The sequence below is a fragment of the Mastigoproctus giganteus genome, chromosome 13, assembly GCF_048544385.1.
Source record: "Mastigoproctus giganteus isolate SK-2022 chromosome 13, ASM4854438v1, whole genome shotgun sequence".
Taxonomy (NCBI): domain Eukaryota; kingdom Metazoa; phylum Arthropoda; class Arachnida; order Uropygi; family Thelyphonidae; genus Mastigoproctus; species Mastigoproctus giganteus.
Window position 1 is genome coordinate 128717491 of NC_143587.1, and position 14758 is coordinate 128732248.

General features: G+C 38.2%; 1 protein-coding gene across 4 annotated transcripts in view; it reads left to right on the forward strand.

Annotated features, from left to right (window-relative positions):
• Nucleotides 1–12223, forward strand: part of LOC150076433 (uncharacterized) — an 840218-nt gene extending 827995 nt beyond the window's left edge. For all 4 annotated transcript variants that reach the window (XM_090388172.1, XM_090388173.1, XM_090388175.1 and 1 more), the window contains one exon: nucleotides 10537–12223. In XM_090388172.1, the coding sequence (XP_090244298.1) occupies nucleotides 10537–10758 (222 nt within the window). In that variant the 3' untranslated portion in view covers nucleotides 10759–12223. The remainder of the gene's footprint in view (nucleotides 1–10536) is intronic.
• Nucleotides 12224–14758: the final 2535 nt, after the last annotated feature.

Sequence of the window (14758 nt, forward strand, 5' to 3'; positions counted from 1 at the left end):
AGATGATCTTACCATTTCTTGTCAATCTCAAAGTATGAATACCATTGAACGGCAGCTACAACTTGCCATAACCAAAATAGAATCCTGGACTTCACAGAATGGTTACAGACTGTCAGAAAAGAAATGCACTGTCACTCACTTTTGCAAGAAGCGAGCTCTCCATCCTGAACCTGAATTACAGATAAACAATACTCCAATCCCTCTTGTTAATACCGTTAAATTTCTTGGACTACTATTAGACTGCAAACTAAATTTCCAAGCTCACATCACTTATTTGAGAACTTCTTGTTTAAAGCATTTGAATATACTTCGTTCGGTATCATCTATGTCATGGGGAGCTGATCGGTGTACTTTGCTGCATCTTTACAGAAGTTTAATCCGTTCACGGCTAGATTATGGTTGTCCAGTGTATGACTCTGCCAGGAGCACTACTTTAAAACGGCTAAATATGATCCATCACAGTGCTCTGAGGACTGCGCTGGGAGCTTTCAGGACTTCTCCGATCCAAAGTCTATATATTGAAGCGCATGATCCTCCATTACACCTGCGTAGAAAAACACTACTGCTTCACTACGCTGCTAAGATCCAGAGTCTACCATCGCACCCAAGTTGGGAATATCTCTATAATACTCGTTGGGATGTCTTCTATGAGAGCAAGCCAAATGAAAATAGACCCGCATCTCTCAGGATCAAAGAGCTTGTTCAGACTTGGAATGTCGATTTAAATGAAATCTTCCAAGACACAACTACACCTGTTGCTCCTTGGACATACGTTTCTGTCTCTCAAGATACATACTTCCTCCAGTGGGGGAAAAATATACCTTCCTGTAATATCAGACAGTTACATTCAGCTCATGATATGAACAACCATGCCTGTAAAATCTATACAGATGGTTCAAAAACTGAGAGTATGGTAGGTGCTGCGGCAGTTTTTCCTTTATGTACAATTTCAGCCACACTACCGCTTGCTTGCAGTGTCTTCACATCTGAATTATATGCCATTAAGTTAGCGCTTAGTAAGATAATTGAGCTTTCCATCTCATCTGCTATAATTTACACAGATTCTCTTAGTGCTGTCTCTGCCATAAGGAAGAATTCCTCCTCATAAGGAAGAATTCATTCCCAGCTATTCGCTTGCAGTGTGTCCAATCAGTTTCTGCTGGATCCCTGGCCATTCAGGCATTCCAGGAAATGAAAGTGCCGACTTTGCCGCTAAACATCCTCAACCCGCTCTCTCACAACATCCTCAGGTTCCTTTCTCTGATTTTAAGGCTGTCATACGCAAAGCCTGCTACAATAAATGGTCACAGACCTGGAAAAGTGACTCTAACAATAAACTTTACCAGATAAAAGAAGATCCGAAGCTGTGGCTGTCTGGCTTCCGAAGAAACAGACGAGAGGAAGTCGTACTGGCAAGACTCAGAATTGGACACACTCACCATACTCATCTCTTTCTCTTATTGGGTGAAAGCCCACCACAGTGCCCATCCTGTGAGACGCAGCTTACAGTCCGTCATTTCCTGGTTGATTGTCCCTTACATTCAACCATCCGGTCAAATACTTTTCAGTCTCTCTCTCTAAATTGAATATATCACCTGATTTATCTCGCATCTTAGGAAATGAAGCAAATATTGAAGAACTTTTATTATATATAAAACATATTGGTTTGTACAGAAGCATATAATGTAATCTCTCTAACAATATGCTTTTTGTCAATTAACGATGAAGAGACACAATTTGGCCTTAGTAGCCCTTGTGTCGTTAAACCAAACAACAACAACAACCACCACCTCATTCCCCAATTTTATCCCTTTTACACTCACTTCTCCCCCCTCTCTTTGCTTTTTTGGCTACTTATCTTCATACCATACTCGCTGACTACACTTTCCCAATGTGTTAGTTTCTCTTGAAGTTCTTCCTCCTTGTTTGCCCAGAGGACGACATCATCTGCAAACACAGCTGTTCCACTTTTTTTATCATCCACCGCTACAAGGATATTGTCCATGACAATAATAAAAGGTAGTAGTGACAATACAGTACGCTGTCGAAGTCCATTGGACAATGAAACCAATCTGAGTCCCAAAATTTTGTCCTCTTGCACTTTGATGATATATTTTTAATCATCACAATCTCCTCCCTGTCTGTGACCATTTTGTACACTATCATATGCCTTTTCGAGATCTAAAAATACCAGAAAGAAGCTCTCGGTAAACTACCAATGTGAATTTCTAGCAATTCACTTAAAGCAAATATCAGTCAAGTCAGTCGTTGGCCTTCCTTTTCTAAATCCATACTGTTCTTCCCTCATTCTTTCTTCTATTTTGTTTCTTAATCTTGTATTGAGTATTCACCAAAAATTTTTTAGCAAAATGGCTTAATAAAGTGATTCCTCTATAGTTGTTACATTCTCTTCTGGACCCTTTCTTAAAAATTGGTATGATTCCCTTTGTCCAATCATCTGGTATTCTTTTCTCTTTCCAAACTAGGCTGATAATATGATACAGCCATTTTAATCAAATATTTAATGTTAATAACAACTGGTAACTCATCAACTCCAGGTGCTTTGCCATCATTCATCTTTTTCATTGCTTCTTTTACTTCACCAAGACCAACTTTTGGGCTCTCTTTTTCCCACCATTTTCCTTTCCATTGGCATTAAACAGGGTTGTAAAACAGTTCTGCCACTGTTTTCTGATTTCCTTCTCATCTGTGACTAACCCTGGTTCTTCATTGTTCCTTTTTTATTCTTCAACATCCCATATATCATCTTTCTATTTCCATTAATATCCTCCTCTAAAATTTTTGTTTAAACTCCAACGAACATTTGCCCTTTTACTCTTTTACAATTCTCTTTGCTTATTTTTTCTTCTCATTATATGCCTTTCTAGCCTATTCTAATTTTGTTTTCATAAATTTCCTGAAAGCAGCATTCTTCAGTTTCACTGTCCTTTTAACTATGTCATTCTACCAGTGTCTCTCTCTCTTTCTTTTCTAATTCCTCCAATTCTCCCACACACCTGTACAACAGTTTGTACAATCACCTTCTTAAATTTTTCTCATTCTTCATTGACATCTTCTGTCATTGTACTCTCTCTTTGATCTTCTCTTCAAACTCCTCTCATCTCTTGATTGTGCAATTTCCAGATCTTTTTAACTTGGCCACTGTCCATACTTACTGAAGGTATAACTTTTACATCTATCACCTCTCTACTCCATATTCTATCAATGATAAAATAATCTATTGCTGTTTCATATCTTCCATCCCAGCTGTATCTCGTTATCTTATGGCTTAGCTTCTTGTCAAACCAAGTATTACTTATTTTTAATCCCTTCCGAAGCACAGATCCACCAGCCTTTGGCCTTTTTCATTTCGTTGTCCATATCCATAAGTTCCAATAACACTCTACCATATAAAAGCCTATCTCTACTAAACATGATAATGTACAGGGCCTATCAGAAATAAGATGATCTCAGGTACAGCAAATGCTGCTATGCTGCTGCAACAGGACCTGGAAAGGTTGAGCAGATGGACTGAGAGGGCAAATGAAGTTTAACATCGACAAATGGGAAACAGTAACCCCAGAGCAACGTATCGACTCTGTGGTACTACACTGGCAGTGGTAGAGAATGAAAGGGACCTGGGGGTGGTTGTGCAGGCAGATGGGCTGCAAGAGTAGCTCATGGTGTATTGTCAATGATATATTGGAATTTTTCTAGCAGGGATAAGGAGGTGATTATTCCCTTGTATAAGGAAATGGTCAGGCCACACCTTGAGTACTGTATACAGGTCTGGAGGACTCATTTCAAGCAGGATGTAGAGCTGCTGGAACGAGTACAGAGAAGGGCAACAAGACTAGTGAATGGAAAAAAGGGATGCTCTTACGAAGAAAGGCTTAAGTTTTGCGAATTACAGTGTCTGGAAACTAGGCACCAGCGAGGTGATCTGATAGAGGTGTAGAAAGCCTTGAATGGTTTGAGCATGCTCAATGCTGATGGGATTCTTCCTCTTGCTTAGAATAAACACCTGAGAGGGCATAAATTCAAATTGAGGAAAGACAGATGTAGGATAGATGGGCGGAAATTTGCCTTTAGCCAGCGTGTGGTTGGTAGATGGAACAGACTTTCATCCCTTGTCGTGGAAGTTGATAGCCTAAATAAGTTTAAGGCTCAGCTGGACAGGTATTTCGAACGAACAGAGGGGTGAAGTGGTTATTTTTTATTTATTTATTTTACTTTATTTTTTTTTGGCTGATGCTGCATAAGCTTGCTTTCTTGCATCAAATACCTCTACTAATGCTAATGCTAACACAAACCAGATTTGCCTGTGTTTACAAGAAATAGCAGTCGAACGCAGAATCACCCCAAATGAACGCAACAGAATAGGAATGAAGAGAAGATTCTGAAAATGTATTTATATCGATGAAGGGGAAACACATTTCACCATAATAAGGTAAAAAGCCCACACAATTCCAGCTATCGGTATTATCGCAAATGCAATTAGATCGAGTTTACTACCTGTTTATAACAGATTCCACTAGCAGAATCGCAACTGGAAATTGTTTTATGGTAGTAATCCCCAGAAATATGTGCTTTAGTAAAGTGTCAATAGTGTCTCTGCCTTTACAGTGTTGTTTATTCAGTTGCTACATGCGCAAAATTACTTGAGCAAAAAAGGCGGCATGAAAAGGTTAGGCTGGCAAAGAGAGGGATAAGGAATTCTTCACATATATAAATGCAAAGAAGAGAAGGACAAACTAGATCGGACCCTTATGTAATGGACGTTGGACAGTATTAGATGTTGCAGATGAACTCAACAGTTACTTTGCATCAATATATACAGAAGAAAAACCCTTCACGGCAGTGAGAAATTCTGGGAGTGAAGTTGGAAAAAAAAATGTAATTAATGTTGTTGAAATTTCACACGTTTATTTAAAGAAAAAACTTTCAAGCCTAAAGCTCCTGAGGTTGAAACATTTACCCATTGAGACTAATTATGAGATCATCACTGGACTGGAAAAGTGCCATTGTATCTCCAATACATAAGGGCGGTTCTAAGAGTGAAGTGGGAAATTACCGGCCAATTAGTCTAACTTCAGTAGTAGGAAAAATCATGGAGACTATGATCAAGGGTGGAATTTAGGATCACTTAGATAGAAATGGATTTCTGAAGGATACTCAGCATGGTTTTGTAAAGGGAAAATCATGTTTAACTAATCTGGTTAGCAATTTTGACAGGATCACTCAAGAGCTGGACTTGAGGAATAATTTTCACGTCGTTTATTTGGATTTAAGCAAAATATTTGACTCAGTTCCACATGAGCAGTTACTTTATAAGCTGGAACAGGTTGGAATCACAAGGAAAATCCTTAGATGGATAAGTTACAGAGCAATAAAAAAATACAGCTTGGGGTTCCCCAAGTAGAGTGTAGAGTGTGTTTAGTGTCAAACGGCACCAGGGGTTTCCCCCATCTCCGCGTGCTATACATTGTGGGTGTGAAACAGAACACTGTCAATGCCAGAGGTTTAAAAGTGTATGGATTTTGTACATGTGTAGTGTCGTGTACCGTTGTTCCTCTGGTCATTTAGCCGCTGGGCCCCTAATGGGACCCAACGTTGTCCACACTCTGCCTCGTGGAGGCAGACCAGGTACACCACTATTATAGTTATTTACTCTGGCAGGTCCTGCCACCTAATTTCCTGAGATTTCAGTGGCTAGGACCTTAAAAAAAAAAAAAAAAAAAAAATTTAAAAAAATAAAATAAATAAATAATAATAATAAAAAGAAATAATAATAATAAATAAAAAAATAAATAAAATAAATAAAAAAAAAAAAAAAAAACCGTTATATAACGTTATGGGTCAGCCAAAAAGAAGTACTATTTATGCAAATAAATGTTAAGTTTTTGGGTGTAGGGCTCATGCAATTTAACAATGGTTCAGACACTAGTAATTATAATTAAAAGAGAGAGAGAGAGGGGTGGGGAGACTGAAGGCTGGGGGGAAAGACAGAAATAAGGGGTCCATAGAGAAGATGACCCCCAAATCAGTGGAGCAGGCCCATGCCCCACCAGAGGGAAGAGAGGGGGCGGCGAGGGGAGGAGGAGACCAGAAGTCACCTCCCCCTCTCGCCCGGGGTGTGGAGGCAAAGGGCCACGCAAGGGAGCGTGGCTTAAAAAAAAAAAAAAAAAATTCTATAGAGTCCCAAAGGAAGGTCTTGTATCTGGGTGAGAGCCAGCTTCGTTGAGTCCAAGGATGGTTAGTTTAGTCGTGGGACTATGGTGCCTGTTCTTGATCCCTGTAGACAGCAATAAGTGTCCTTCTTCGGGTGAACAGTTCCTGGGCGAATTTTGTCAGCTCCTTATACTCCTCTTGCGAGTCCAACAGGTTTGATTCCCTATCGCGAGGGAAGTAAGTGAGCTTTGTCATCAGGAGGCAGCGGAGATCCTCATAGTTTTCGCAGTTGTACATTATGCGAGACCATGTCTCCACTTCCCCACAGACACAGCGGGGATCGTTTACTAATTTGAAACTGTTTAGTTTGGCGTTCAGGGCCCCATGACCTGTTAAAAGGTACGTAGTGTACAGTCCAGGGTGAAACCATGATGGTGCTTTTGGGTATAATCTTCCGACATCAGGCAGAAATTTCCTCGTTATTTCCCCTTTTGTGGATTCTGACCACCTATCCTGCCAGATCTGCTGCAGGTGGGTGGCGAGTTTTGTTTTCTCTCTTTTCAGGTTTCCTGTAGGGTCAATGGAGTGGCCCAGGAAGGTGCAGGGAAGCCCTTTTGCGAGATGCTGCACCATGGCACAATGCACCACCTCGAGGTCAAGGGGGAGTGCTCCCGCCAGAACCTGCAGAGCATGTGTACTCACAGTGCAGCAGGCCCGTGAAATAGAGAGGAGTATTGTCCTCTGGATGGAATCTAGTGTCCGTCTGTTAACTGCAGTAGTTGCTTTCTGGAACCAGATGGGTGACGCGTAAGTTATGGCTGGTATAAATGTCGTTTTGTAATACAGTCCCAAGGTGTGCCTCTTTAGTCCCCAATCCCTTTTAGCTATTCTTGAGACGAGGGCAGAATATCTCCTGATTTTCTCTCGGATATGTTTCAAGTGTGGGTTGAAAGATTGGTTCCTGTCCAGTATGATTCCTAGATATTTCATCTCGCTGAGTAGTTTGATAGTTGTATTTTCTACTTTAATTTGCGGTGGTCTACGGAGATTTAATGTTCCTTTCAGTAGCATTGAGTAGGTTTTTCCCGGTGAGATCTTAAGAAAATGGACCTTCATCCAGTCTTGTAGAATTTGAATTGCTTGATTTGCCTGGGTTTCCAATTGAAGGTCATCTGCAAATGCCTGTGAGTGGACTTCCCCCAGGTCGAAGGACAGAAACTCATCCAATACCATACTCCAGAGAAGCGGTCCCAGTACCGAGCCCTGGGAGCAGCCCCTGTAAACAGGCCGGGTCAGTTTCTTGTACGGAGTCACTACTTGTATTTTTCTCTTGGATAAATATGACTTCATTATTTTGTAAAGGTTGATGGGTGTTTTTGCCTTCCGCAGTCTGGCCAGGACGCTCGGCCACCAGATGGTGTCGAACGCCCCAGCAAAATCGACCGAAATAACCAAGAAGTACTTTCTATCACAGGCAGCAGCCAAACTTAGGAGGCTGTTGAGAGCATCCACTGTTGAGGTTCCGGGTTTGAACCCAAACTGTGTGGGCATCACGAGATTTGCAGCTTCATAGTGGTGCAGGAGTCGCTTGTGAAGCATCTTTTCAAGGAGTTTACTAGCAACTGGGAGCAGGGCAATTGGCCGGTATGATTCGGGTTGTTCGGGTGGCTTCATAGGATTTTTTAGAATTAATTTGACGTTGGCCATTTTCCAGTCAGATGGAAAGACTCCAGTCTTCAGGCATGTGTTGAAAAGGTTTAACAAAGTCTGCGGAGAGATGTCTACTACTTTTTTAATAATCTCCGGCTCCAGAAGATCTGGGCCTGGGCATTTTTTATTCCTTATTTGTTGCGCTGCCTGTTGTAGTTCTTCTAGGGCAAAAGGTGGTTCCATTTGGTCTATGTGATATGCTTCATTTCCATCGCAGATCTGCAGTTGTTCTGGTAGTTGCGGGTGTGCTGGGGTTTGGAAAATCACATCGAGGATGTTGGTGATAGACTGTTCCCAGGTGGTGGCCAATGTTCCCTGCGGGGTGCGGGTGGAGGTCATGACTTCACCCCTAGGGAGCTTATTCGTAGTGACTTTGTACACCACTCCCCAGGGATCGGCATTTCCAGTCGTGCTGACTAATTGCTCCCAGGCCTTCTGCTTACTTTTTCGTATTAACTCAGTGTATCTGTTTCTCACTGCTGCGTATCTTTGTCTGAGTGCTGTTACTTCCACTTCCGGCCAAGTACGTCTTGCCCTTTGGAATTGTTTTCTTGCCTTTATGACTTCTCTTCTGAGGTTCTGGATGTCCCGAGTCCACCAAGGGACTGCACCAGGTGTGGGCAATTTTCGCTTCATCGCAGCCTCACTGGCCGCTAATATGGTCTTGGTAATTTTTCTCTGGATGTCGTCTGGGTCTTCTTGTCGATCCGCTTCAGTGCGGTGTTGGCATAAGGTTCGAGTCAGCAGTTCCCCAAAGAGTCTCCAGTCAGCTTTGTTTACTGCAAAGCGGTTAAGCATCTGTTTGGCTATTGGTGTTCTATAGAGAGATCGGTTGATTTGGAAAGTAATCACTCTGTGGTCAGACGTGGTCCAGGAGTCTTGGACTGTCCAGCCAGTGATGTGTCCTGCAAGGTTTCCGGTGGCAAGGGTGACGTCAATTGTTGCCTCCCACAGAGTGTTACAAAACGTAGGTAGGTGGTGAGGCCTGTTTAGGACTGTCAAGGGAGAATTCGCCAGGAACTCCTCGAGACGCTGCCCATTTCCAGGTTCCCCAAGTATCAGTATTAGGACCATTGTTGTTTTAATTTTCATAAATGAAGGGATAGAGGGCATATGTCAAGATTGGTAGAGTAGTTAATGATTGCTGCCAAGCAGAGCTTCTTCAGAATGACCTAGATAGACTTCAGAGATGGTCGGAAAAATGGCAGCTATGCTTTAATCCAGCAAAGTGTAAGGTATTACACCTGGGGAACAGTAACCCCAAAGTAACTTATACACTTGGCGGAATTGAACTAAAGCCGGTAGTGGAGGAAAGGGACTTGGGTATTATGATATGGTGAGGTACGAAGTTCTCCGAGCATTGTAGACTGGTTTCAAGGAGGGCCCATGGAATCCTATCGATGATTTATCGAACAATTGCTAGTAGAGATAAGGACGTCATAATCCCATTATATAAGGCTATTGTTAAACCACACTTGGAATACTGTGTTCTTCTTGAAAGGGTCCAAAGATGGGTAACTTGCCTGGTGAGATCGGCAAAAGGGGCATCCGTATGAGGAAAGACTTCGAATATGTGGGTTGCCGAGCTTGGAAACTAGACATCTTAGAGGAGACTTGATTGAGATTTTCAAGGCTCTGAGAGGCATAAGCAAAATGAATAAGGATGGAATTTTCATGGTTATAAATGATTATAGAACTAGGAGCCATAATTTCAAGTTACGGGGGAATTGTTTAGACTAGATTGCAGGAAGTTTTATTTTACCCAGCAAGTTATAAATTACTGAAATAAGTTACGTACATGGGTGGTAGAGGCTAACAGTCTGGGGAAATTCAAAGGTGAGGAGGGAAATGCAAGGGTTGTCCATTTCCTTTTCTCTTATTAATTTTATTGGCTGGTGCAGCATAAGCCATAGGCTTTCTTGCACCATGTGGCCATTAATAATAATAATTTGACTGGACACACTGTAGACTTAGATGCTCAAGTAGGTTTCTCCATATTTATAAAATAAGCTTTCTCTAGTTAAATGAAATCATACACAAATATTTTGTTGAGTCTGAAAAAGGCTTCTGCTGCTGACAAACGAATTATACTCTGTAATGAATTTTCACTTAATTTGTGATAAAATCCAAATCTGTGCACAACTATAAAAATATTTACAACAAAGTTTTAAATTCTGTTGAGTATATAAAGAAAACTTTTTTCATTTACTAAAGAATCACTCAACATCTGTTACTGGTAGTAAAGAGTTTTAAAAAAAAAAAAATGCAGAATTCTGCAAAGAAAAGGTTTGAATTTTTAACCTTGGAGTTAAGACACTAAATTTCTCATCAAGTTGACTTATGAAAACATTAAATTGTTACTTTAACAAATTCCAAAGCGTAATGCTTCCTCTTCACAATTTTCATGAAATTGGCAGAAAACCATGTACCTAATTCTTTTTTAATTCCATCAGCTACAATTTAATATCACCATGAACAGCAGGCAATGGTGTTTATGCTATCACACCTAGGGGCTTGATTATACTATGGCAGTATATAGAGAAACAAAATACATGTATATGCGTACCCAATTTTTTTTCTTGCTTAGAGCTCCTGTAGTAATATTAAGTATTAAAGTAATGTTTAACCTTGCTTTTTTTTTTTTTTTCTTTATAGGGAGCCCTCTTTCAGTCACCACACTTTGATGAGAACGACGTCCAGACTATATCGCACAAATGTGAAGTTTTATCCTGGGAGGAGTATCAGAAACAGAGGGACCAAGATGATGCCCACAGCTCCTCCTATGGCTCGCTCTTTGACAACAATGATATATATTATCTTGCAGGAACATATGATCCAATCACTGGGGCTCTCACAATGGAACCAGGGATCCCATGAAGTGTACATTGGCAGTGCGGTGTAGTGTATCATTACTACCACAGTGGCAAGTTGAACAAATAAAAGACAACACTTCATCATTTTATGCAGTGATTCTCGACATCATCTTATATCCCTTGTTTCTTTATCTAGTGAAGGATTTCTCCTTAATACAGGATTGGCTTGAAAAAGTGACAATACTTTTATGTCCCATAACATTTCCAGGGGGAAAAAAAAAAAAAAATTGTTGTTGTGCCTGGTAGTTTAATACTTGTGATTATTTCACCATTTTAATGCTTTGGAGGGGAGGGGGGGCTTCCCTGCTTTATATTAAAAGAAAAAATTAAAAAAAAAAAAAAAAAAAGCTATACTGTATTGTCCTGTTACAATTGTTGCATTTTAAAGTTGCCTGTTCAGAAAGTACCTGATTACAGAAATTCTATATATTCAACATTGTTTGAGATATTCCTTGATATGCTGAAATCAAAGTGTATACTATCTAGCCGCTAATGCACGTAGCACAAACATTTTGCAATATATTTTTCTTGTGAATTTTGCGTCCAAAACATGCAATTTGTTGTGATTTTGTAAATTTTTTTTGTCCTGAAAGCCGTTACTTTTAAGTTGCATTAATATGTAGTTTAAATTATGCTCATGTTTATTATTATTTTTTTAATTTTGTGTAGCTGAATGCTACAATAATGGGGAGCCCCTTACTTGTGATCTCCTAACATCACAAACAGAATGGTTGGTTTCTAATAAATAGACAAGTCTGTTACTTCTGCTTTTCTAACAGGTGGCAAATATATGTAATTTGAGAACCTAATCTTGTTTCCCCCATGCACTAATTTAAAAAGAGCAAAGTTACTTTTATTCAAGTCCCTGTAGTTTTTTTTTTGGAGCAGGTAATTTCTTAGCAATATCACATACCACAACAACAAAACTATTTTTTTTTAACAGTGAAATGACCTGAAATTTTAAAACCTGCATGTTTCTCTAAATTATCATTTACTCTTTTTTTTTTTTTAATACCTTGAATTGATTGCTTACAATTAGAATAGTTTATCTCTAGCCTTAAAAATAAGTGAAACTATTCCTTGGGTGGTCTATGTATTTCTTTTCTTAGTTAAAGCATTGATATTAATAAATGTGTGTAAATAGCAATATGGTGCTTTTCTTAATGCTTGTACTCTTATATATCTCTTCCACTAAATATAAATAAAATTTCTCTAATAATGCAACAAGTAGTAGGTTTAAGCTGTTTAGTTCATAAGTAAAATATATTTGCCACCTCTGTTATATGCTGTTACTTTTTTCATAGTCTAACTGATGTACTATAAACTACTTGCTGTTTTCTGCTGTTGTGTTTGTGTGAAGATCCAAGTTTTAAAATTAAAGCATTTTTCCCTTCTGTGTAGCTTTACAGAGTTCACAAAGAAACCCTAAATACTGTATTTCATAATTTGCCATATATACTACTACTTGCCATTATATTTCAACTACTTCATGGTACAGTTCAAATTATTTTTTTTTACTGCAATTAATTTAGTTAGTTATTGTTATATAATTTAAGTTTTCATATTGTATTTACACAAACTTGTTTCTTTAAGTGAGCAATATTCTCGCAATATGAGAAATGAATAGCATATTCTGTATCATTTCTCTCATATTGCTCACTAGTTATAGAAATGAAACATGTTTATTATAAAATCATGGCTCTTAATCTGAATTTTTATACATACTTATTCTGCCTTTTAGGTTATTAAGATACTTTTCATCACATGAAATTCTTTCAGTTATACTGCTTAAACAATTTTTTTCCCATAAAAACTAAATTTGTTTTTATTAATTTTTGTTCCTCTTTCAATTCATCATCACAATTTTAAAGGTATCTTTCTATATTTTCGAAAGAAAACAGGATCCAGCGAGACCAGTTTTTTTAGTATAAAGCTGTAATCATCTTGTACATAGAAACCATTAACTGGGCTGTCACTTAATCAAACATAAACAGGATGTAGTGGTAAGAATATTCCATGTTCACTATGTTTTTGAAGTCATTATTTTCAAAGGCAAAAGGAAATACAGTATTTATTTATTTTTTTGATGCTTCTTAATATGTACCAAGGTTATTTACCTCTATTCAGTGTATTAAAAGTAAGTGATGCCATATAACTTTAGGTGTTATTAGTATATGATATGACACAACACTTTCTAATGTCTGAACTATATGACATCCTTCCCCTAGGTTATGGAACTTCCATTTTGTTGGTGTTTGTTGGTAGAATCACTGTAAACTATATAGCATCTCATAGTATCATCTTTCATGCTGCAATTCTGCACAGTTTTTGACGTGCCAGACAATTGTTTGGCTGTAATCATCTGGTTCACAAAGCTTAATGCATTAGACTCATGCAAAGTGTGTGTTATCAGACACCATTGCAAATTCCATAGTACTTTGTGTTGCATTTCCTGTACAGTGTACAGTCTGCGTGTGTATTATAGGGTATATTTGCCAAGTAGAACCCCTATTTTTATAAAGCCATTTGGAAAGGGCTGTGGTGAAGGGTGCTGGCTTGTATATAGAGACCTAAGTTTATTAGTTCTGGAAGAGTTTGGTCGCCAATGTTTAGTCTCTTCAGATTGATTGTGTGTAATATCCTGGACTTTTGGTTGGTCTTGGATAACAGGTGCCTGTTTTGTAGCATTTCTGAAAAATAAAAACTTGGGGGGGGGGGGGAAGGGTGGCAAAAAAAAGCATCAGTATTGATATTTACCACTGTTGCAACAGCCATATTTTTTGCTCCTTACAAAAAAAAAGTGTATAAAAATAAATACTGCTTAGTATTTAACCATATTCAAACAAAAGATCTTTGTGGAGATCACTATAACACTACCACACCATTTCTCTTTACTTAAGAGCCATTCTGCAAGGAAATGTTTCTTGTTATTGTTAATTGTACTGAACTTGAATATTTTTTTTTTTTTTTCAAAGTAAGTTAGTCACTGAAGTGTGTTGGCTTCAGTATTAAAGAAAAACATTTTCTATATGTTTTTGTTGTAATAAATAACAAGAATAAAAAAAAAACTATGCACTGATATTCACCTATTACAAATATATTTTAGATGGTACTCTCTCTAACTGTCCTGTTTTTTTTTTGGTCTTGCTAGCTTAGGTTATTTCACTTTAAATCAAATGTTTATGTAAAGAAGTATTGATAAACACTTATCAGTGAACTGTATGATTTAAATAACTAGTCAGCTACATTGAAAGTGTGGATGGATATTCTATAAAAGTGATGAGTCCATCTCTTAATGGAATATAAGTGCAAGACCACAAAGTTTTCTTTGCTTTCTCACATATAAAATTTAATACTCGTCTAGCTAGTTATTGTTGCCACTTATTTTATTAAACTGTTGCTATATTACGAATAGTCTAGCTGTTATACCCTTTCTCTGTATACAAATGTTTAAACAAAAATGTAAATTTTCTTTCTATTAGGAAAGCATTTAATACAATTGGGCTTAACCATTTTGCTGTTGACATATGTATATATTTATTCTTTTCTGTGATTAATGTTTCCTGTTGAATTGACAATATTTTCTTGCAATTTGGCTCTTGTGCTTGAGTTATCCATAATATATGCAATCCACATTATTAGACTGGCTGACCAAAGGCACTGTCCATCCCAAGTATTTGGCTGTAGGCTCTTATGTCAGGATAGTCATTTGAATCAAAGGGTAAAGGAATTTTGTGGAGACTCCAACTGAATCATTGATTTCAAGCAGCAGCATAGATTACCTCAATTAACTAAATAATAACTGCTTAAAGTAGAACATAATTCAATGTTAAGTTTTGAAATATTGAGGCACTTAGCATGTATTTGCGTGCTAATCTTGTTAGACTTTGAAAATTAAGCTACCTTATCTGAAGATCTGATTGGACATCAGTTTATCTGCTGCAACAATTTGTTTTGTATTTTTGGTTTTGCTATATATGTAATTTGAGAAATGTTTTTAAATA